This window comes from Neopsephotus bourkii, unplaced genomic scaffold, assembly GCF_033783945.1.
Source record: "Neopsephotus bourkii isolate Nb327-2 ecotype Australia unplaced genomic scaffold, CSIRO-AGI_Nbou_v1 NB_53, whole genome shotgun sequence".
Classification (NCBI taxonomy): domain Eukaryota; kingdom Metazoa; phylum Chordata; class Aves; order Psittaciformes; family Psittacidae; genus Neopsephotus; species Neopsephotus bourkii.
This window is the reverse complement of record NW_026900570.1, coordinates 14,488,873-14,511,348: the sequence shown is the minus strand read 5'-3', so window position 1 is coordinate 14,511,348 and position 22,476 is coordinate 14,488,873. Positions and strand designations below refer to the sequence as shown.

The 22,476-nt window shown below is 36.0% G+C and overlaps 1 protein-coding gene across 5 annotated transcripts in view; it reads right to left on the bottom strand.

The window, feature by feature from the left end:
* The window catches only part of NEBL (nebulette), a 253,557-nt gene that overhangs the window by 29,234 nt on the left and 201,847 nt on the right, over positions 1–22,476 (bottom strand). Inside the window, exons 13-23 of one of the 5 annotated variants that reach the window (XM_061351911.1) lie at positions 20,635–20,745; positions 19,884–19,994; positions 19,502–19,612; positions 18,929–19,033; positions 15,754–15,846; positions 10,667–10,759; positions 10,208–10,299; positions 8,140–8,233; positions 5,131–5,235; positions 3,880–4,051; positions 430–522 (exon numbers count right to left, since the gene is read on the bottom strand). In XM_061351911.1, coding sequence (XP_061207895.1) covers positions 430–522; positions 3,880–4,051; positions 5,131–5,235; positions 8,140–8,233; positions 10,208–10,299; positions 10,667–10,759; positions 15,754–15,846; positions 18,929–19,033; positions 19,502–19,612; positions 19,884–19,994; positions 20,635–20,745 — 1,180 coding nt within the window. Of the gene's footprint in view, positions 1–429; positions 523–3,879; positions 4,052–5,049; positions 5,236–8,139; positions 8,234–10,207; positions 10,300–10,666; positions 10,760–15,753; positions 15,847–18,928; positions 19,034–19,501; positions 19,613–19,883; positions 19,995–20,634; positions 20,746–22,476 lie in introns of those variants that run through there. The other 4 variants (XM_061351922.1, XM_061351931.1, XM_061351943.1 and 1 more) reach the window with 4 other exon arrangements.

The following is a 22,476-nucleotide window of genomic DNA, read 5'->3' as shown; positions in this document are numbered from 1 at the left end:
CTTGAAGTTGCAAAGAATAGCACAAGGCATAAGATCATGTGCTATATAAGCAAAATGTGCATAGAAAAGAAACCAATTTCATAAATAGGCCACCTTCTATATCTCTGAAATTTTAGTAAGGTCAAACTACTTGAAGATTCTACTTATAGTGAGAACAAAGTAGGTCAGTGCTTTTTAAGTGACTGCTTGTAAGCAGTACGAATAACTGTTATTTAGGGTAAGATTTATTTCACTCTTCCTTATCTGCACGTGAGTATAGCTGAAGTACCTATAAAGTACTGCTTTTAATATACTACAGTTATTTATATATATACAAAAACATAGTTATAAAACATATGGCTAGCACACTGACCAGGAAATTTACTGTATCAACTTAGTGTTATAAACATAAAAAGGTGAACTGGGGAAAAGACAGGATATAAGCAATACCAGAAAGCATATGCAGACTCCTAGATTGAATATTGTCCTCCAGAGGATCAATGTCGAAGATGGAGCCAGGATCTGTGCGCCAAACTTTAAGATCTTTTCCCAAAGCATAGTGATTATGACAGACAAACAACAAAGGAAGTAAAGGCATGAAAGGAATGACTTTTAACAATTGTCAATCAACTTCATCTAGAAATTACCCCAAAAATCTAGATATTCACTTGAAAGGATCAGAATGCATTAATTTCCTGCTTAAAAGAACTTACTGCATTCATTTTAAGCACTGACAATATTTTCAGGAGACTTTTTTTCCCAAATTTTGGATTCTTTTTCTAGATATAACCATGGTATTTTTTTTAAGTCTAAACAAATGGGACCAAGTATGACATATCAGAACTCTTTTCCACTAGCAGAACCAAACCCATCAGTTATAAGATATTGCCTTAGTTAACAACAGCATTCTTACTCCACAGAGATGTGGCAGTATATATCCTATAGACTGGACATTAGGAAAAATTTCTTCACCATAAGGGTTGTCAAGCATTGGAACAGGATGCCCAGGGAAGTGGTGGAATCACTATCCCTGGAGGTATTTAAAAAATGTGTATATGTGGTGCTTAGGGGTATGGTTAAGTGGTGGACTTGACAGCGTTAGGTTGCTGTTTGGACTCAATGATCTTAAAGCTCTTTTCCAACCTAAACAGTTCTATTATCTGCTATGTCTAAAAATATAATAATCATTTAATCTCTCCAAACCAGTTTAAAATAAAACCTTGATGCAAAGTACAATCAGTTAAAACACAGATCTACGCTTTCTGCTAAAGGTTTACTTCTTGGGCAGACCTGTCTGCAAAATTTACTCAATGCATTGGAAGTGGGGAAAATAACTGTCTTCCCAACTTGGTCCTTTCACTGGTTTGAGTGGCAGCAAGCTAAATAATCGGTTGGTAGGTAAAGTAGGACTGTGGGAGCCCCATATACATCATATTTCAAATCATGAATAGACAAAAAGAACAGACAAAGCTAATCAAACAAATCCCATGGCTTCAGAATACATTCAATGTATGTACATTATGTATTATCTACTGCAGCTCCCATAAGGTGAGGCATAGTGCTAAGTCCTTGTTGACACAATGAATGAAAGTTAATGCAAAATCTTTTGATAAACTATGTTTTAGTCCTGACAATGATAAATTATGCAACTACATAAACCACTGACAGGTGGGGGAACTGGTGAATGCCCAGCCTTTCCTGTTTGATCATGCCTTAGTAAGTAGAAGCATCGCAACTACAGCTTCATGGCAGCATCAGTGCAGCAATCGTGGATTTGTATTGATTATGCCCATCTCTGTAGTCTGAAATAATGCACAGAATCAGAATCTTGTCAATTTAAAATATCCTTATACTCACATGAGAGTTATGAAGGCCCTTTAGTCAAAGATCTGAAGCTCAGTTAGATTAATTTATCTTGATGGGTTTAGAATGGCTTTAGCAAGGTTAAAACTAGTATCTATTTTCCAAAGCAGAGGCATTCATTTTAGCAATCAGGCATTTTAATAAGTTGTTACAGCTTCACTGATATTGCTTTAAAAAACAACAAGATTGACTCTAACACAGAGGTACTTTTCTAACTGGCTGAACAATTATTAGCTAGGAAAAAACACAGTTGTTTTTTTCAGCCTGCAATTTTTTTATAGCTGCCAAGGACATTCTGTGAGCAGGGAGCTCACTGCTTCTTTTCAAGTAAGCAGATATTATAACTGAATTTCACTCTGAAAAAGCATTAGCTGAAATATCACTGTGCATTAAACTCACAGGTTTGTCATGGCCTCTTTTCTGTAAATAGTCATACTATTTTGCGGTTTGGCAGGTCTGGGTTGTTAAGAGTTCCTGTGTGTTTTGATACTGGAGTATTTTAAGGTGATAAACAGAATTAATATTTCTGTTACTTACAGCTCAAGAATTATTTATGTCATTGCTAATCCCTTTGTGCTAGCAAGCCTTCAGCTACTGAATACAGGATTGCACATGATTCATACATAGGGCTACAGTGCACATGCAGAGGAATAGAGAGTAACAGATTTGAAGTGCACACTAAAGAGTATATTGCAATCTGTGTATGAAACTGCCGTTTTAAAGGAACTTTTATTTCTCTCTTTGGCTGCACCACTCTAGCCATGAAAGTGAGTTCAAGTTCTTGGGTCTCTACAGACAGAGATTTCCTGAACAAGTTGCTGACCCTCTGAGACTCGTGGCCTTAAAAGCATCAGTACCTTCCACAGGGAGAGCTCTAAACAGTTGCTTTTGAGAAATCCCTTCTGACATAAGTATGTAGCTATGGACACATAAAAGGTGGCTATACAAAAGGAAAGAAATATGCTTCTTTATGTGGTAGAGACTCACTTTGAGCCTTTAAGGAAAAGACTGAAGCAGCATCTGCTAGGAATGACATAGACATAGTTAACACATCTTTAGGCAGGAAGTTGGACTATCACCCACAGATTAGTCCACTTGACCTGCAATTTCTTTGATTTTTGAAAGGTGGGCTTAAAGTCAACCCCTGCTATTACTAGTATGTATGACGACTTTAGAGGGCTATCTCAGCATGTTTTTCCGTATGTAGACCCTCTGGGGTCTACACTTGTAGAGCACAAAAATAAAACCAACAAAAAATAACCCACAGAAAAAGGACACACAAAAAGAAAAGGGTGGGGGGGAAGGAGGTGGGGTGTGCAGGAAAGGTCAGGTTACCATCTCCTTTGACATAGCAGACTTGCTAACTTTAAAGAGATTTCAAATATCCATTTTGATTTTGAGATAGTGTTTATTATGAATATCTCAAATTACACCTTAATGCAATGCTCTGTCTTTACATACAAAACCAATCCGTATTCTACCCCTTGAACACCTGGTCCTATCTTGAACAACTTTTTAGTACACCACTTCTGAATAGTGGTGTTTTTACCAGAGATCTAATGAGTTGTTGATGAATTGCAGCTTGACATACTTTGAAAGCTGTGTGAAATTCTATAACAAGAGGTAAGTGGAGCATGTGCAGCTCTGGAGAAATTGCTGAATAACAGAAGGGGAAATCTCAAACTGGCCTGCAACATTTAAACATTGACATCTTCAGAATGTCAGTTTTCATCATCTCACGTTTGTGAAAAATTAACATTATTGCAGATATTTTAGCCTTCTTTGAAGAGTCAGACTTCAAACTTGAAGTAATAGCAACAACTACCCATACTTACAACTAAAAGTTATAGAGCAAATGATAATTTATCTCCCATTATTACTTTGCTAGAAGCTGGCACTGAACCAGTAGTAAAACGTAAGTTTCATGCTGTGAAGAAGTGAGAATGAAATATTTTTCTTGGTTATAATGGAGAATACAAGCAGAAGCTTTCAGCTTTCCCACACTGTTTTCAAGAGCAACATTACTTAACAACTTACCAACAATTATTCCAGGTCTTCTATCCATTTCAACAATATGTGGATGCACACCTTTATATGCTGCGTCACTCACAATTTGGGTGTTTTTCCGCACACGCTCTGTTACAGGATCATCTACCACTGGAGTGAAGCCTCTGCCCTTTGTCTTCTCAAAATCTTCATGATATTTTACCTGGGAGAACAAGAAGAGTTACATTTTTCCCCAAGCTGCCACTGACAGCAAATGTTATTCTATTTGTTTCATGAGGTATTGATATTGTTTGGGATTTGCACCATAACAGACTTGTTACACACATGAAATAAGCTGGATGGCTGGCCAAATCTTTTCTATCTCACTAACTTTCCTGACACTTTAGTATAATTTCTGCCTTTGTTTTCCACTGAATTAGGCATTAACTCAAGCAGCAAAGCATTATCTTACAGTCATACAGAACAGGAAAAGCCTGTGAGGTCATCTGGCCCATTTTCTTCTTCTCTAAAATAGGATAGCTCTTTACTGATGTAGACAACTACATCTAGACAACTAAAATTAGACAACTAAAAATGTTCAATCAGTAACAGTTCTAGAGAACTTAAGTATTTTCTTTCACTGGGAATTGCTCTTTTATTTTACCATATGCTAGCTGTCTTTAAAGATACTTTTTAGAAAGAACTGCAGTTATTCTAAGCAGCTTGCTTTCAAAAAACAACAAAAAAAAAGTAATTAAAACCAAGGACATTAGGGTAGAAAGTGTTATATAACCAAGTGTTGCAACAAAACCAGTATTAGTAAGAGTTATAAAGGTAGTACCCCTGATTATGCATATTTACTTTTTAAATAGTCTTAATCATCAAAAAATTAAATAGACAAACATTCTCACACAAGCAAATGCACACAAAACAACTCATTCCAAGAACAAAAGTCACGCAGAAACCAGGAACGTGCACAGGCACAAGGTGAAGTGTGTCACCGAATCCAGGCAAAACTCTGTGATGCTCAAATGAGGCATGTACTTTTTTAAGGGAAAAATAATCAAACAAACAAAAGATCAGACATTTAACTGTTAGAAAACTGTTTATTAGTATTTTGAAAATGTTCATTACAGTCATATGCAGTTAGCAAACACTCCATCAACAGGCATAAGAAGAAAATACTCCTTCCATATTTGAGCACAGAGTTTCATCAGTTACCTATATTAATGGAAGGCAAAATCCAGTGGAAGTCAAGTGCCATTTCTTAGTATACTCAGTTATAGGAAGAAAGTACCCTACCATTGAGATGTTGTTTTGTGTTTCTTTGACATGCCTTAGCTCAGGTGTGTCTAGAAGCACACTACATCTACCTTTCATCTGCCTCTGATCACTGCTGTACTTGACCTGCAAAACAGCAACAGCACACATGAAGTTTTTGTTTACAGTAGAAAGGATGGTGAGAATCACATTGTGCAAAAGTAAACTTTTCCAAATCATGATAGACAATGTTATTCTTGTTTCTTTCTTTACATTCTTTTTCCAGTAACTTATTTCAGAGGGAGGATACTGATGAGCTAGTATATCAGAAAGGCCACAGGGCAAATTTATTCCACCGATCACTTATTTGAAAACAGGGTTTACCTGAAAGCTGAAACTCTTGACTAAATGGCATAAATGAAATAATTGATTTGTTAACTGAAAAATAAGATAAAAATAAGAAAACATCACTGTGACTTGGACGTCTTTAAAACATATTTGTATGGCTGATGATAAACTACCTTCCCACTACCCACACAGACCCCAATTCTGTCCTCAAGCCTGCTCCAGGTTGGGATTAGCTAAGAACTCCTGGGTCCCCAGGGAATTCAACTCTTACAAACAGATTAGTCCTTCGGCACCCCTCTTATTCCTGTTTGGTGACTAGTCTTTGTTAGCAGCAGAAAAGCAACATGTCTGGTACAAATGTGAATATCCTGTTTCCAAAGAGAATGTTTGGGCTCTCTTGCTCATCAGTAAGAAGAGAACCTCCTGTCACATTTCTCCTAATTAGCTTCTTTTGTGGCATTTTACAGAGTTATAAAGATACGAACCATGGTTCATTACCTATTAAAAAGGGGGAGGGGAGGAACCGACTCAAAATCCTAAAACAGTGAAAGTAGTTGCTCCTACATGTTGCTTATAGAGTGAATACACTTACAGTTTCTTCTGGGTGGTCGAAATCTACTAATGGCCTGTTAGTTTCTACACTGCATTGCATCCTGTGCATCGAACGTTAGTAAATATTTTAGATCTACCTATATATTCACACTCACAGTATTACATCTCAAATCAGTTGTGCAAATCAATTTCAACGTGTATTTGTGATGAGAGAAACCAAGTACTGAAATTGTCTAACTCTCCTTAAAATTACATAGTACCTAAGCACAACGTACCCATAAAAAAAACAAGTCTTGGTGTCTACATTCCTTTGGTAAGTCTGAAACAATGTACAGAGAAACAGAAATATATGGTACTGCATATTTAGAATCATAGAATAGTTAGGGTTGGAAAGGACCTTAAGATCATCTAGTTCCAACATTCCTGCCATGGGCAGGGACACCTCCCACTAAACCATGTCACCCAAGGCTCTGTCCAACCAGGCCTTGAACACTGCCAGGGATGGAGCATTCACAACTTCCCTGGGCAACCCATTCCAGTGCCTCACCACCCTCACAGTAAAGAACTTCTTCCTTACACCCAATCTAAACTTCTCGTGTTTAAGTTTTAACCCATTACCCCTTGTCCTATCACTACAGTCCCTAACAAAAAGTCCCTCCCCACCATATTTGTCATGGTTTAAGCTGAACCCAGGACAATATTCTTCAAACCCTTCTTAATTAAACACATTTTCTTAGCAAATATATTCAGCCACATATGCTTTTGAATAAAAGGCTTTTTCTGAACACAGACAGCCAACATAGTTTGGTTTTCGTGTACTGCTCCTTAACATAGAAGAGTATTTATTCCTGTAAATCTTGAGAAATGAAGTGAAGGAATCACTTGGGAAAAAAATTAAAAGAAAGCTTAATTTTCAGAAATTAAAAAAAAAAAGAAAATTGAAGTTTAGAATTGTTGGGAAGTTTTCCTCTTATTTTTAACTATGTACCTCAAAATTTATTGATTTCAGTAAATAAATATGCATAAGCATTTTAAGACTACTTAAGATAGAATCATAGAATAGTTAGGGTCGGAAAGGACCTTAAGATCATCAAGTTCTAAGCCCCCTGCCATGGGCAGGGACACCTCACACTAAACCATGTCACCCAAGGCCTCGTCCAGCCTGGTCTTGAACACTGCCAGGAATGGAGCATTCACAACGTCCTTGGGCAACCCATTCCAGTGCCTCACCACCCTAACAGGAAAGAATTTCCTCCTTATATCCAATCTAAAATTAATATGTAGATATTAAGATATGTAGTTACACGGTCAGATTCTGTTCCTTTGTCAGACAAAGCCTCTGACAAATTCAACCTACTTTACTTTTCGCTCCTACACTCAGTTCTAAAGTGTTCACTACTACTAATTCTCTTCTGCCACCTTGAAATAGTGGCTTTGCATGAAATCTGTTCTATTTACCATATACAGCAGCTTTGTCACTGATGTTTCAGTGTTGAGGACACAGACAGTAATGCAACTAGTCTGGTCCTTTTCTTCAAAAAGAAGACCAAAGACTTCTTCCTTGGTCTTTAATAGAACTGTCTGCTGCTTCTTACACCACTGTAGTGGCAATAAAGAAAAAAGGGGAGTGTATGTTTTATCTTGAAACCCAAAGAAAATACAGTATTTTATTCTTTACTGTTTACTAATAGGCTTTATTTAGGAATATTCAGCTCTACCATAGGTGCCATGTCTCAGAGTGGAATGGATGGCTATAAGCTTCCATGTTTGAATCATTAAAAAAAATAAATTTTTGCTAAAGAGAAATTCTCATTTTTTTGTTCTTTACTGTAATTTACTCCTGCAATCTAGCAACTAAAACCTGGACCAAGAGATGAAGATTCTTGAAAGAAGGGCTGACATCTTCTGGCTCTCTCCTTGAAAAATACTGGTGGAACACAACCACTTGGGTTTTTTGCAAAAATAATCAGGCATGTCTGAATATTTCTGTTGCCCATATGTATGTGAAATGCACATGCTCAAAGGATTAAAAAAAAATTTAATTCAGTGGATGATTCATTTGACACGTCAAATCTAAGTGGAAAAGCATATCCTTGTTATATTCCTACAGCAACTGAAAATCTAAATGACAAAAAGATTGAAACAACTTGCCGAGCTGATATTGTCTTGATTCTTCTTGACTCTCTCTATCTCTGGAGTGACACTCACAGCAGTAGCTTTGCCAGGCTGCTCTCTGTAGTGAACCTATTATTTAACAGAATAAAATAGTACATACTATTTCAGCTAAAGCAGTATCACATTGCATTACATTAAAATGTCTGATTTAAAAGGTCATCCAGGAAACAGCTGAAAAGCTAAAATGCATTTGAAGTTTATTAAAGCTTATAAACTCGATTTTTGAAGCATAACCTTGAATTCTTTCTCTATAATCTTCTTATTAATGCATTTGTGTGGATATATACACACACATGCACACAATATCTTGACATTTACCTCACTGGTTTTTGGCTGTATAGAAAAGTATATTTAGAATGGGACAAGCCACAAATAATGCAGTAAAGTCAAGCAAAGCACATGAAAAACTGAATTTCAGCAATGCCCACTGTAAAAGTATATTTGTCAAGACACAGAGATTCCATAAGGATACCATCCATGTCCTTACTTTTATACTCTATGCAATCAAAGGTGAGTAAGCATAGTAGATGCAGTACATCAGACAACTGCCAGTTGAACCTAACTGCCTAAATTTCACCATGTGTTTATTTAAATGTAATGTGGGAATATCCCCTCTATTGCTTTTTAACAAAATAGCTTTGTAGCAATGATGCATTAACTAAATGCACACTCAAGGCAGGATTAGTATCTAAAGTGGATAAAGGACAGGATGTGGCATTGACAGATGGCCCCAAATACTGGGAAATTAGTTATGGTAAATATTTAGTAAGTAGAGATGCTTGCATGATTTATGCCAATCCATATAGTTTCCTGTAAAATAAATATTCCATACAAACTGTTTGGTTTTGTTTGTTTGGGGCTTTTTTAATAAGCTCTTGAATAACTATGCTGATACTTTATGCTCATAATTCTGCTGTGCACTGCAGCATTAATGTACATATTATTCAAGCAATTGTCTTCCCACGCAACACATTTTGTGTCTGTCCACATCAATAAATTCCAACTGAAAAATTAACGTCTTATAAAAATGATGGTAAGCTATCAAATGGATTAATCTTGCCAACTGACATTTGTAAATGTAAAATTATTCTCGACTTAATGTTTCTAGAAATGTCTGAAGTTAAAGAATCTCTACCCAAAGCTATTCCAGTGACCTGAAAGAGAATTTAAATTTCCCATTAAATGTGAACAACACAAAAATTGGCAAAAGTTAAACAATGATGTCAGTAGAACTACATTTGCCGGCGTGAACCACTTAAGAAAACAGGATTGTTTGAACAGCATGCATTTTAGGAGAGCTAGATTTATCAACATAAGTCCAGACATAAATAGCAAACACTTAAGTTAGAGGGACAGTATTATTGAAAATTATAACTCTAAATTAATTTGGGGAATGTGTCAGGAACATCCCAGGGAAGCATCATAGCTATTCATAACCCCATGAAAAAGGGCTGCTGGTGGCAGTTCTCAATGAGGACAACAGAGGGTCTCTCAAACTCATTAACAGGGTAAAACTTCAACAATGATGGAAGGTAGCAGCCTGCTCCAAAAGTCCTTGTCTTCCTTCCTGCATTCCTGCAAACAGTATGACTTTCTGATGGTTATGTCAGCCATCAAATACTGAGTTGGAATAATACTGATAGGAAGGTTACTGAGGAACCAGAAAGAGACAGGAAAGAGATCTGGAGTTTGAGTACAGCTGTAGATATTTTTTTTTACAATTCAAAGCAAAGGAAAAAAAAAAAAATGGAAAAGGATATTCTGTAAAAAAAAAAAAAAAAAATCCATCTAGATATCCTGCAAATATCCAAGCCAGAGAAATAACATTTCAAACCACTGCATCCACTTGTCTAATCAAATACACATGCCATTTCCCAAACCAACCAATGGCTTTTCACAATTGCTTCATAAAAGAAGGTTTTCAAGACATTCCAGTACTGAGCCTGCACCTAAGTAAAGAAAAGGAACAGCTTCTGGAAGCAGAACTTTGTACTCATCCTCTGCACCCAAAAATTATATAAGGATTAAACAAGAGCAACTTCCCATGCTGACATTCTCTTGATTCTTCTTGACTCTTTCCATCTCAGGGGTGACACTCACAGGTGTAGCTTTGCAGAGCTGTTCTTTGTACTGAACCTAGGAAACACAGCAGAAGGCATTACACAGGCACTTCTGCGTAATCAAAATACAACACTGTGTTAGACCATTAAAGAGCACACTGCATTTGGATGGAAAATATCAGTCCTTAATAAATACCTACATCTTTTCACATGATACTTAGCATTCACCCACTTACAGTTCTATTCCAGACACGGACAAGTGATACTTTCAGCAGAAATACTTCACTCTCATTGATGTTAATCAAAGTGCAAGGCTAAAGAATTACCATTTTACCATTAACTGATTAAATTAGTCTTTGTGGACAAACACCACAGACAGATTCACAGAGGCACAAATTTAATACAGCAGAGAGAAGTGTGTAAGCAATGAAAATGGGGCACACATTGCTAATATTCTTCTGGTTTTCTTTAACTCTCTTCAGTTCAGGTGGATCAGAAATACTTGTTGCACGGTGAAGTTCTTCCTTGTATTTAATCTGCACAATAAATATTACAGATTATTAGCAATTTAAAGAAGATAAAGATAAGCATTAAAACACAACAAACATTTTGTAATCTCTCCCTTACACACACTGCACAGATGGACCAGAACTATGAACAGTATTGACCTGAAAATGAATGGTTATATTTCATTTCTGAAACAGGCTGCTAGGGTCTCCAATGCACCTTGTTTGGTATAATAAAGCAGAGAGTGTATATAACACGCCTACTATCCTAAAACTCTTACAGAGGGAATATACATCACATGGAACTGTGGTTATCTTCATGATAATTGGGACCCTGGATATACTACTTGGAGACATACATCGCTCTGACTATGACTTGGTCTTGCTGTTCTCTTGCTATGGAGCCTACCAGTCCATTTCAGAAACCAGACACTTCAGGGATGTCTTCTTAAAAGGGTGAATAACATCAAATTCTTATTCACGTTCTCTAAAAACACATAGGCGTATCAGAGAAATGCAGATGTTTGGATGGATGATGCCTTCAAAGATGCTGTCAGGTATTTACTGCTCCTTTTGCCACATTCAATCTCTTCTAAACAACAGTATGTTTGGATATGGTAGAGCTCCATAATTTGAAAGATGCACAGAACTAGAATTTCTTCAGTTATACACCATATGTACCAAAACTGGAATTCAATGTAATGAAAAAGGATTGTAAGGTTAGGTAAATGTGGTACTAAAGAGAAAGGCATCGTATTTTCTGTTTTCCATATGCTATCCAAAAATCTCATCTTGGACAAATCTGTGCATTTTCTTTATCTTGCTGTCTGTTACTAAATACCTGTCCAGCATTCAGCATATTGAGCTTCAAATCTTTTATGCCACAGTAAAATTAACAATCCTTTACAGTGATACAGCATGCTTTCTTTTTCTTTACAATGGTAAAACACAAAATTCACAAAAACATTCAAAATTGTGTGGGCAGTGATGCATAATAGTTGGAAACATTTTTCATTAGCGAGACTCAAGGAAGGAAAAGTACTTTAAGAACAAGGGAACAGCATAATGAATTGATTTGTATGGTTTTACATTAATGTGGAACACAAAACTTCTGCTGAATACATTTTAAGGCTGTAAAACCAGGGACTCAAAAACTGGAAAATGACACAATTAACTTAAATGTAACCTTAGTTTTGTCCTTTGTACAAATATGTGCCATTTACAGCTTTTAATATATTTTATACTTTTTCATTCTTTTCCTCTTAAAGTGCTTTATAATCTTTTTTATCTATTATCAAAAGCTGTTTTTCTTCATTCATTACACATAATAAATGACCCTTAGTGAGTAATTTGCATGCAGACTGTGACATATTGGTTTGGTTTTTTTCTTCAGCTGCTCTAAGGTTTGGATGACAGAATTACTGATTTCTTCAGGAATTCTTTTTCTATGTGGCTCCTCGCTAAAGCATCTGAATTCCTCACACACATTAATTCACTAATTTTGCTGTGAAATGAGGAAAAGGGAATTGTGACAAGGAAAAGTACTATTTTTACTAGAGACCACAGACAAGTAACAGCTAATCTAGCTACATAATTAAAAAAAAAAAAAAAACAACATAGGATTACAAAGCACCTGCATTCAATTGGGAATTCCCATTGAACCGCAGTTTGCAAAACGGAAAAACAGAGCAGGTCCACCTCTATGGCAAATGATAAAACCATCTACTTTGGCAATGGATCTTTAGGTCTAGACAAAGGGACTTGAATTCCCATTCTTGCTTTTGAGTATTGACTTAGTGACATTAATAATACTCTCCAAGGTTACCTCTTGGGGAAGCAATTTCTCATGATTTAAAAAACTACAAATGTACATTCCTTCATATGCCTTCATCTTAAGCCTCTTGCGGTTTGTTTAGATTGACCACACAACCCCATAGGAACAATCATAGTTTGTTACCTCTGTGGATAGAGAGAGCTTAGAACAAGATGACTTTAAGGTCCTTTGCAACCCTAGCTATTCTATGATTCTATAATTTAAAAAAGGGAAAATATTTAACCAAGAGTATCTCAGACAGGCATTGACAGCAAAGGAGTGGTGAGTCTAAATGACCTTGGATTCTATTTCAGCTCTTCTGGAAGGAAGCACCTATGCACAAGGCAGCACATCACCTTTGCCCATCTTTCCCCACATCTGGCCTGTCCACTTCGACCAAGCCATTCTACACTCTCAGCTCCTCATTCCTGGCCTCCCTTTTTCCCAAATTCACTGCACCAAATCTCACTTAGTAGATAATTTCCAACTCTCTTCTTCAGACATGGTACTTCTGGAGAGTGCCAAATTTTTTAACACAGACAAAACAACTTGTTTTTCTCTAAGCTCACACTTGGAAGCTGCTTTGGCTGAAATTTATAAATAAATAAATAAAACTAAACCAATCCAAAGCACAAACCAGGAATGGAAAATTTCAGCCCAGACGGTTTAGGATTGGCAGAAGTACTAAACCACTGGGAAAAAAGGCTTTTCAACAGAGACTATTAGGTAAGCTCAAGAATTGGCAGTGACACTAGTCCTTAAAATGCCTCAAAATGCCCATTGCTTGAGTCTTAATCAGACCCCAGCTTTTTGGTGTTGACTGACATATCACAGGGGTTTTCTCATGGATTTCACATATATAAAACCACAATTAGAATCTTCCCCCAAAAGCCTTCTTCCTAGTGCTGTTTCTAGACCTGCCTGTCCCTCAATATAAACAAATTTTCAAATTTGTATTCATAGCTTCTCAGTTGAGATTCAGTTGCAGTCCATAGGTCTCATGTTTGCTTTTAATGCTCTGTGAGATCTTGACTCCAGCTATTTAGAAGACTGCTTCTTCCAAATCAGTCATCACAACAGGTGAGATGAGCTCAACCCTCTTGGCTGCCACCACCTTGTTTTCTAGTACTTAAAAACAGACTGTTCTGATCTTTGTCTCCTATACAGGTCATCTGGAAGTATCTCATGATGCAATGTCCTTTTTTCCATGGACTTGTTTGTAGAGTGTGTTATTTTGGTTTGGTGTTCTGGGGGGTTTTGCACTGCAGATGTGCTTCTATTCCACAGTTTCATTTAGTTCAGCAAATAGTTTTAAAGCTGTCCAAAGTCCTTCTGGCTAAATTCAAAGCTATGTGTAAAATGTTTAAATCTAATGGAGTCAAAATTGGCGTAATTTACCCTTCCTTTGAGACTCCTGTAAATTACACAATATAATTTCCCTCTTACTGTACAATATATTTTCCCTCTTACTGACATAAAATTTAAAACTTTCTTGCACATTGCCTTTTAATAAATATAATACAATACTTAATTAAATTCAAGTATGCAATATATAATAAAAGTATCTTTTGTAAAATATTAACTCTACACACAGACTAGCAAGGCAAAGGCCATGCTACTTACATCATGCCACTAATGCATTTTGTGTTTCTCTTCATATGCTTTTGTTCAAGTGTGTTTACTAGCATTCTGATCCACTTTTCATTCTCCCCTTTTCAATACTTAGGACTTCTGAACTAGCAAGCGCACTGTACACTATTTTTCCATTTAATTTTGAAAGGTATTGAGAAAAAGCAGTAGATTAAGGCTACTCCTAACAATCTTATGTGTGTGTTGGTGTAACTACTCTCAAAATAAATGACTGCGGTAACCCTAAATCAAATAGGTACCAGGAGATTAGGGTTTTGTTTCTAGAATGCCAGTAGAAAACAGGGGGGGGGGGCGGCAGGAGGGGAGGGAATCAACAACAAAACAACCACTAGATAATTGCATGGGGTGGGGATGGGGGAGCAAGCAAAAAAGAAAAAAATGAAACAAAGCAAAACAACTACAAAAAAACCCACAAACAAACCAAAAAAAACCCAACCAACCAAACACCCTCAAATCAAGGAAACCTACAGCTTCGAGCCAGAAACACTAGTTAAGGATTCAGAGCACAAGATAGCTTGCACTGAATCTTCAAATTCCACTGTTACTCAAAATGACAAGATGAAAATTGGTGGACAGAGCAGAAAAAACTTGCAAGTTTTTTTCCAAGTTTGATGGAAATTCCCTACCTGACCTTATTTTGGTGGGAAATGCAGTATTTACCACTACTCAGCAAGCAAGGAGATTCTAGTAGTCGAGGTGTCCAGAGTCCCTAATTTGGATTGCAATACTTAAACACAATCTAGTGTCACGTCTATGTGTTACTTTCAAAACTTATTTTTAAAAAAGCATCTAATAATCACAAAAGTCATGTCACAAACATAAAAGTGCCCCCAGAGAGCTCCGCACAAAAAATGCCAAAGAAGTGACTAATGCACCTACAAGTGTTTTCCTGCTGGGCAGTCACTTTTCCAAGTCTGACACATATTTATCAGAAGAGCATGTTCTACTTGTAGATAGAATACTCTCATTTTGATATTTTATTTTTAGTTGCCCATTAAAATGCCAAAGACACTGGGCATACATAGATAAACATCAATTCAGAACCAGTCTGATCAGATCCACAGATCAACTTGTCGTCAGCATGTAAAGAGGCACCTTCTGACAGAGCTCAAGCCTGGACACAATTTCCCTCTTCTCTGAGTGCAAACTGCACCGACCCCTATGTGATACACGCCGACCCAAAGGAACTATGCAGATTTTCATTTTTTGTGATATATTTCTAAGCTGCTAATTACAACTGCTGTTCACTCTGACATATTGGAAAATACATTTCATGCTTCTCACTCTTGAAAGAAAAAACCCTTACCCTCAAATATTTATTTAAATGTTTTTCTTATTTTTCATGATTCTTTATTTGAAATTCCATCTCTGGACACAGAATAACTAACCTAGAGTGGAGCTCTAACTCTACTAAACTGGAGCTCTATATCCATAATATTACAGTGGAGTAATATTTGAATGAAGTGTTAAAGGAAAAGGTAGAATTTTTTGTAAGCAAGATGGAAAAGATATTTGACCACCATCTGCTCACAGAAGAATAATTAATGTTAATAAAACTTACCGAACTAATATTCTGTTGATTTTTCTTTACTCTTTCAATCTCTGGAGTCTCTTTTACAGCTATGCCAGCTCCTACTTCCTTCTTATAAAATACCTTCATTTCCCCAAAAGAAAAAGTAATTATGAGACTGTTAGCAATGCAAGTACAAGTACCCACAAAAAGGCTGGGCAGTTTTCCAGGGTCCCAAATTGGTCTGACTATAAATCTTCTAAGAAAGCAAATACTTTAATTCATAAATGAGACCAATAATCAACAAGAATAATAACATTCTGTTTGTTTTGAACTGGAACCCAGATAATCTATTATCATCTTTTAGACTGATTCCAAGCATTTGTAAGTATTTGTAATGATAGTTTTAAGTTTGAAAATAATATAAAAATTTGGATCATCATCTATAATACTTTACAAATGCAACTTTATGTTTGTGTAATCTCATTCATTTCAATGTAATTGAACATATATGTGCATGCAAGATTTGAATTGTTGTTTTAATCTTCTGATCTTAAAATACTCTGAGAAGTGAACATACATTATTATTCCTAATTTAACAAACTAGAAAACTGACATATTCATGACAAAATAACCACAACAGCCAAATCTATAGTCCAAGTCATGCAATTTTTGACTTCTGGGTTCAAGCCAGAAAGCTGAGGACTGCGTCTAAAAACAAGGTTCACTTCTGAAAAGATACACATGCTGTTTAGACCATTCTCCTCTCTATTTCAATTGTTTCAGTAAAGGATAAAAACAAAATGCATCAGTAAAATCAATCATTCAAAACTACTGAAAGAGACAGTAAGTAACTGCTCCACAAATTCCAAATGTGGCTATAATTTAAATAACCAGTTCATGCTGCAAAACTCCTAAAGAAGTTTTATTTGAATTTCAGTATTTGGTGTCACAGCTGTTGCCACTCCAGTAAGTATTTCCAGGCTGGTAGTGTAAAAACAAGTCTGATCCTGGAGTTCATAAAATAAATCTTTACCATTTAGTACTTCTGCCTTTCTGAAACCAAGTTTTATTTACCCTTTTTCTTTTTCCTATCAATGAACCTTAATCAATAAAGCATCATTCTTGATGCATTTCTCCTACTTCCCTGAAGTCCTCTGTAACCTAGGGTAACTAGTACTGCCAAATATTCTAGAGGATAGTGGATTATTTATATCCACAACTCATTCTTAAATATCCAGGAAACCTTTAACAATTTAGAATTTTGTTTTATCATGTGAGAATAGAGACAGTTTATGAGTAAGAACTTGAAAATTCTTCTGCACCAACATGTCAATACCAGGAAGAAAGATTTACATAGTGGGCTGAACTAAAATATACTTAAGGAGGGAGTGGTAAAAAATGTTGGAGACAGGAATTTTTCTATGAAAGAGATGACTGTGGAGTAAATATCCTATTGTAAATCATCTGCCAGATGAGTCAGTGAGCTAAGAGCAGCACTGATCTTATCTGGAGAGCCAGTCACTTTTTTTGTCCCTTAAGGCAGGAAAACGAGACAAAATCCAAAAATCCAAAGCCTATTAGGGGACATTAATGGGGCTGCTCCAGCTATAACTTATCTTAGTAAGAAGTAACTTACCTTTATAATCTAAATTTCACAGAACGCTGAAAAATTAAAACATAGATAAAAAAATGGTAATTCAATTGCAGCTATAAACTGCTTTCCCATGTTTGGAGGATCCAGCTCAAAAAAAGGCTGACCACAAAATAAAGCAATTGCAAATCACCTCAAAGACAAAATATTTTTATTTCATATTGTCTAGTATACTAACAACGAGGGTAATTGTCATTCTTGGCACTGAAAGCTCAGAGTGACCTACAGGGCTGCAAGTTGCTCAGATGTGTCAAAGGCTTGTCAAGGCTTAATTAAGTAGTGGAAGGAAGGTTATTATATGCCCAGTGTCAGTGAGTCTGCACTGCCAGACATGCTGACTCATCTGAGGACTTCATCAAAAGCTATCAAAGACTGGAGCAGGGAGGAAAGCAGATCAGTAAAGGCTAGCTTGGATCCACCTCTGCTACACAGACTTTCAGCATTTGGATGCCAGTGATACGAGATACTGTAATAATCACCATCACCTTGTACAGCAGAGCACCGTTCAAAACCAAGAGGCAACAGATTACAAGAAACAAAAAGTAGAGCCAGTGGGACTGTCAACAGCTCCTATTAAAAAGATGTAGGTTTCAGCTGCTCTCATGTGAAGGAAGAAAAGGAGCAGGTAAGGCTGGAAGACATTATGGCAGAGACCACTACCTAGAGCAACCTTGAAGACTTCTCTCCCTGCAGGCTCTTACTTCCCTAGTGAAGCTGCAGTGACATGGGATAGCTGCAAGTAAACACCTCTGAAAGAAACTAATTGACCTTCTACTCCTGCAGAGTTGGAGAAGCTGAAAATACTTCTAAGCTAAAGAGCAACATCTGTGTCAGATAATATGAAAATATTTAAATAACTTATATTCCTTTCAAGTAATTTACTTTATGAGCATTACTTATTCTGCCATAAAAACCAGACACTAACTGGACAGCCTTTGGTTCCAGAGGCTATATTTACTCCTCTTCTCTGTTATATTACAAGCAAAGCCAGAATTACAAGCAGCAGAATTAATGGGTCCAAAAAGGAAGTGGAACTGAATGCATCCCAAACTGGGCAATTTTAGAAAACCAAGCTCATAATTTATATTTAGGGATAATCTGAAACTTAAATCTAGCATAAAATTAAAACAATATATCCAGTATAACATAAAATCATTAGACATAAATATTTATGAAACTTGATCTGTTCCAATTTTATGTTCTGTACATACGATAGGAAACAGATGAAAAATCTTATATGCACAGTAACAAGCCTTACAAATTTTTTGTCCTTTTAAATAAAGCACTTCCTGGGGCTCGATGGAAAAAGAAAAAAAATCTTCATTTAAAAATAACTGTGGCTTGGCAAGGTGGTGTAAGTGGTTTAGCGATTCAAAATAACACCTAGAAAAACTGGGCATTTTTTGTTACTGAAAGAAATGAGTGATACAGCTTTTGCCAGGAAAATTATGCAAATGGTTCAAAGGATTTTTACTCATAAGTTCCCTATTTCATGCTGCAGTGCAGGAGAGCCTATTTAAACTGAAAAATATCTGAAAAGTTGCAAGCAAAGAGAGAAGCACTATTACTCACTGAGCTGATGTTTTTCTGAGTACTTTTTACCCTCTCCATTTCTGGAGTATCTGGGACAGCAGAATAGTTACACAGCATCTTCTCTGCTTCATCTTTGTACATTTTCTGAAAAATAAATTTAAAATGTCTATTTCCTGCTTTCTTGGAGGCTTTCAGAACAACCAAACTGCAACAAAAGATGCTTATAGCTGATGAGCCTCAGCATCCTTGTATTGTATTTATTTCAACCTCTCTCCTCCATTATACTGTTATTGTTTGTGTGGGACAGCTGGCACTGTGTCCCACAGATATATTCTCACATGTGTAATATCTTTTCCCTTCACTGTCAGGGTATATATATATAACCTTATTTAGGTAATGCAAAAAGACCCACAAATAGACGTAAACAAATACAATTTACATGGCATGACAGGCCTAAATACAAACAAGAATCAGGCAGTAAGATGTTTTACTACATGTAAATTTAAGTACAAAAGCCTCTACAGAGCTAGAGAAGAGGTACTTTGAGCAATGTCTGTCAAGCACTCATTGGTTACACAGAATTAAAACATTCCGTCTTTGAAGTATGCCTACCTGGCTTGCTATTTCTGAAGCCCTTTTGACCCGTTGTATTTCAGGAGTATATGGGCCAATTTGCATTCCTTTTCCTATAATTTCAGTCTCCAGATCCTTTTTATATTCTTTCTGAAAAAAAAAATAAATAAAAAAACCAAACAAACAAAAACAACCATAACTAATTCTACAGTCATTTGTATTTGTCTTCAGTGTCTTCAAAGCTATTTTGATAGCACTGTTCAGACTTTAAATAAATCCTTCAACTTCTTTAATTTAATGTTTCTATTGTGCATAGCTTATTCCTTTTAGCCCAAGTATGTTCAAGAAGATTTTATGGTTTTAAACATCTCATTATGTTTTACTTCCAAAGTAATCTTAAAGAGATTAATTTTGTACTCACCTGGCTTACTATTTCAGAAGCTTTTTTGGCTCGTTGTATATCAGGGGTATCCGTACCCACTCCCATTCCCTTTCCTTTAATTTCATTTTCCAAGTCTTTCTTGTATTCTTTCTGAAAAGAATAGCATTGTAAATATGTCAAACAGCCAAATTCTTAAATTGTTCCAACTTTAATCTGTGCAATTCAACTGAACACCATTCTTAAAAGACCAAGTAACTTCTGATTCAACAGCACTAGCTGTGTAGGATCTATCTGAGACACCTATGCTATAGCTGCTGACCAGTTAAAAAGAACTTTTAATAGACTTCTTCAAATCTGATATAGCCTTTCACATTTGTCTTTGCAGCTTTTGCAGCTGAAACCACAGACATACATAAACGAGACTTTCTCCCTCAGCTGTTCTTTGCAGGACTGGGGTCATAAGGCTTTGTTATCTCGCATTCTGTGTATTGTTTGGGCCCACAGCTACTGAATACAGCCCAGTCCAAGCATGGCTTTTGAGAAACAAGCACAACCTGCAAAAAATGACAGAAAGGCCAAAGTTTTGGGAAATCTTAATTTTTCCCGTATGCTGGTTATGCAACTTTTTTTTATAATGTCAGCCCTGTTCCAGTACATAGCTGAACAGGTTAGGTATTTGGTTAAATCTGTGGTATTGCTACTGCCCAGATTGGTCATCACTTGGAATTCTCAATGACAATAATTTGTTACTTCTATCAAATGGAAAGCTTGAACCAGGTACGATACTGACCATGCTTGCAATTTCAGAAGCTTTCTTGGCTCGTCTTATCTCAGGAGTATCTGGACCAACATCCATGCCCTTCCCTTTAATTTCTGTTTCCAGGTCTTTCTTGTACTGTTTCTGTAAAGACAAAACATCATACATTATATTCATAGTAGCCAGAGAGTTACAAGTAGATTTTTGCACAAGAGACCCAATTTTAAGATTTAGAGTCAATCAAAAATCTTGAGAGTCATAACTCTCAAGACTCTTGGCAATCTTTTGTGAGGAAAACAACAAACTACAGGAGGAAAACTTTAGGAGATAGTCACTAAGCATACAAAACTCTACCACTGTGTTTTTAATTGGCAGAGTGGGGAAAAGGGAGAAATCAGTCCATACAGCTTGCTACAATTATCCTCTAAAGTAAAATGGAAGTTTAGCTCTGCAGAACATAGTGTAATAAGCTGGAACTTGGCGTCAGCCTAATTGAAACACATTTTACTTTTAAGAAAATATTTTATTTATGAAAGGACTGTATGTCAGAAATTTAATACCATACTGAATTGTTTCCAGTGAACTTTCAGAGCAGGAAGTTGTAATTTATTCATTTAATAGGTCTTTCCTGAACTACAGCCATTAGGCAAGTAGCAGTACTCATCCATGATTGCTGCTTTTTCCTCATAACATAAATTATAAATAACTAATAATCAGGAAACAAAATGAATATTTCATCTCCATCTTATCCATGCAAGGATATATTTCTTGTTCATCAGCAAACTATACTAAAATGTAATACAAAAATACTGTATACAATACTTGTACCTTTTTTGAATAAAAAATTAATAGATTCTCAGGCAGCTCTTTTTCTGCTACTATAGTAGTAATCACTCTTTTTGTATTCTAGTTTACCTCTGCCTGTGGAAAACAAGGGTGGTTTTTTCCAAAATAGATACATATAACTAAAAAAATTCTTCTTACTTTTCTTGTTAATTACTTTTTAGGTTGTACATTAGTTAGAAAAAGAAGTAAAATATCTTTCTTCTCAATGCAATGGTCTGGTCACTTACAAGAACAAGAACAAAAAGACTTTCAATCTTCCATTGCTGTCTCACTCTGATGTGGAAATAACACAGTAAAACCATTCTCTACTTTGTAAACCACAGTTTTTTGCAAAAAGTATAAGTTAACCTGTGAGAAGACATCATCCATCACTTCCCCTCTGCTAAAGGTGGAATGGCAGATATTTCTTCACAGCTGTTTGCATAAAACAGCAAGGAAAATATAATCCTGGGAGTTAGAGCTATATATTCCTGCATTTCTCTACAGTGATCAGATTGGCCCTATGCATGACATCCCCTCTGTTTCTTGTAGCTCAAGAAAATCCATTTCTTCAGGAGCAACTCTACTTTTCACAAGTAGAATAGTTTGTTTGGATAAAAGATCTTCCCAAGATGCCTGGCAGTTATTACCAAAATTTATTTGCAGATATCAGGTACATGATTCCAAAAACCTCAAAATTATTTCACTTATTTTTCTTTACAAGTCCACTAGCAGTCAACTCTTTTTCCATTAAAATATTAATCATACTATCTTATTAATTAACAAACAAATAGATGGAAAAATGAACCTAGTTTTAAATGCTCTATCTACTGACCCCAATATTTCCATTGACCTTTTAATTGCCTGAAAATCTGATATTTTTGTTTTGGGTTTTTCCCCCACAACTTTTCTATATTCTTAAAGCAAAACAGAAAGAGTTATAGTATCAACACTTACTTATTTTACCGTAGATTATAAAAAAAAAAAAAAATTTCAGTCTAGTATTACATAAAGAATGAACATTTTGTGACATCAGTAAAGTTGACTAGC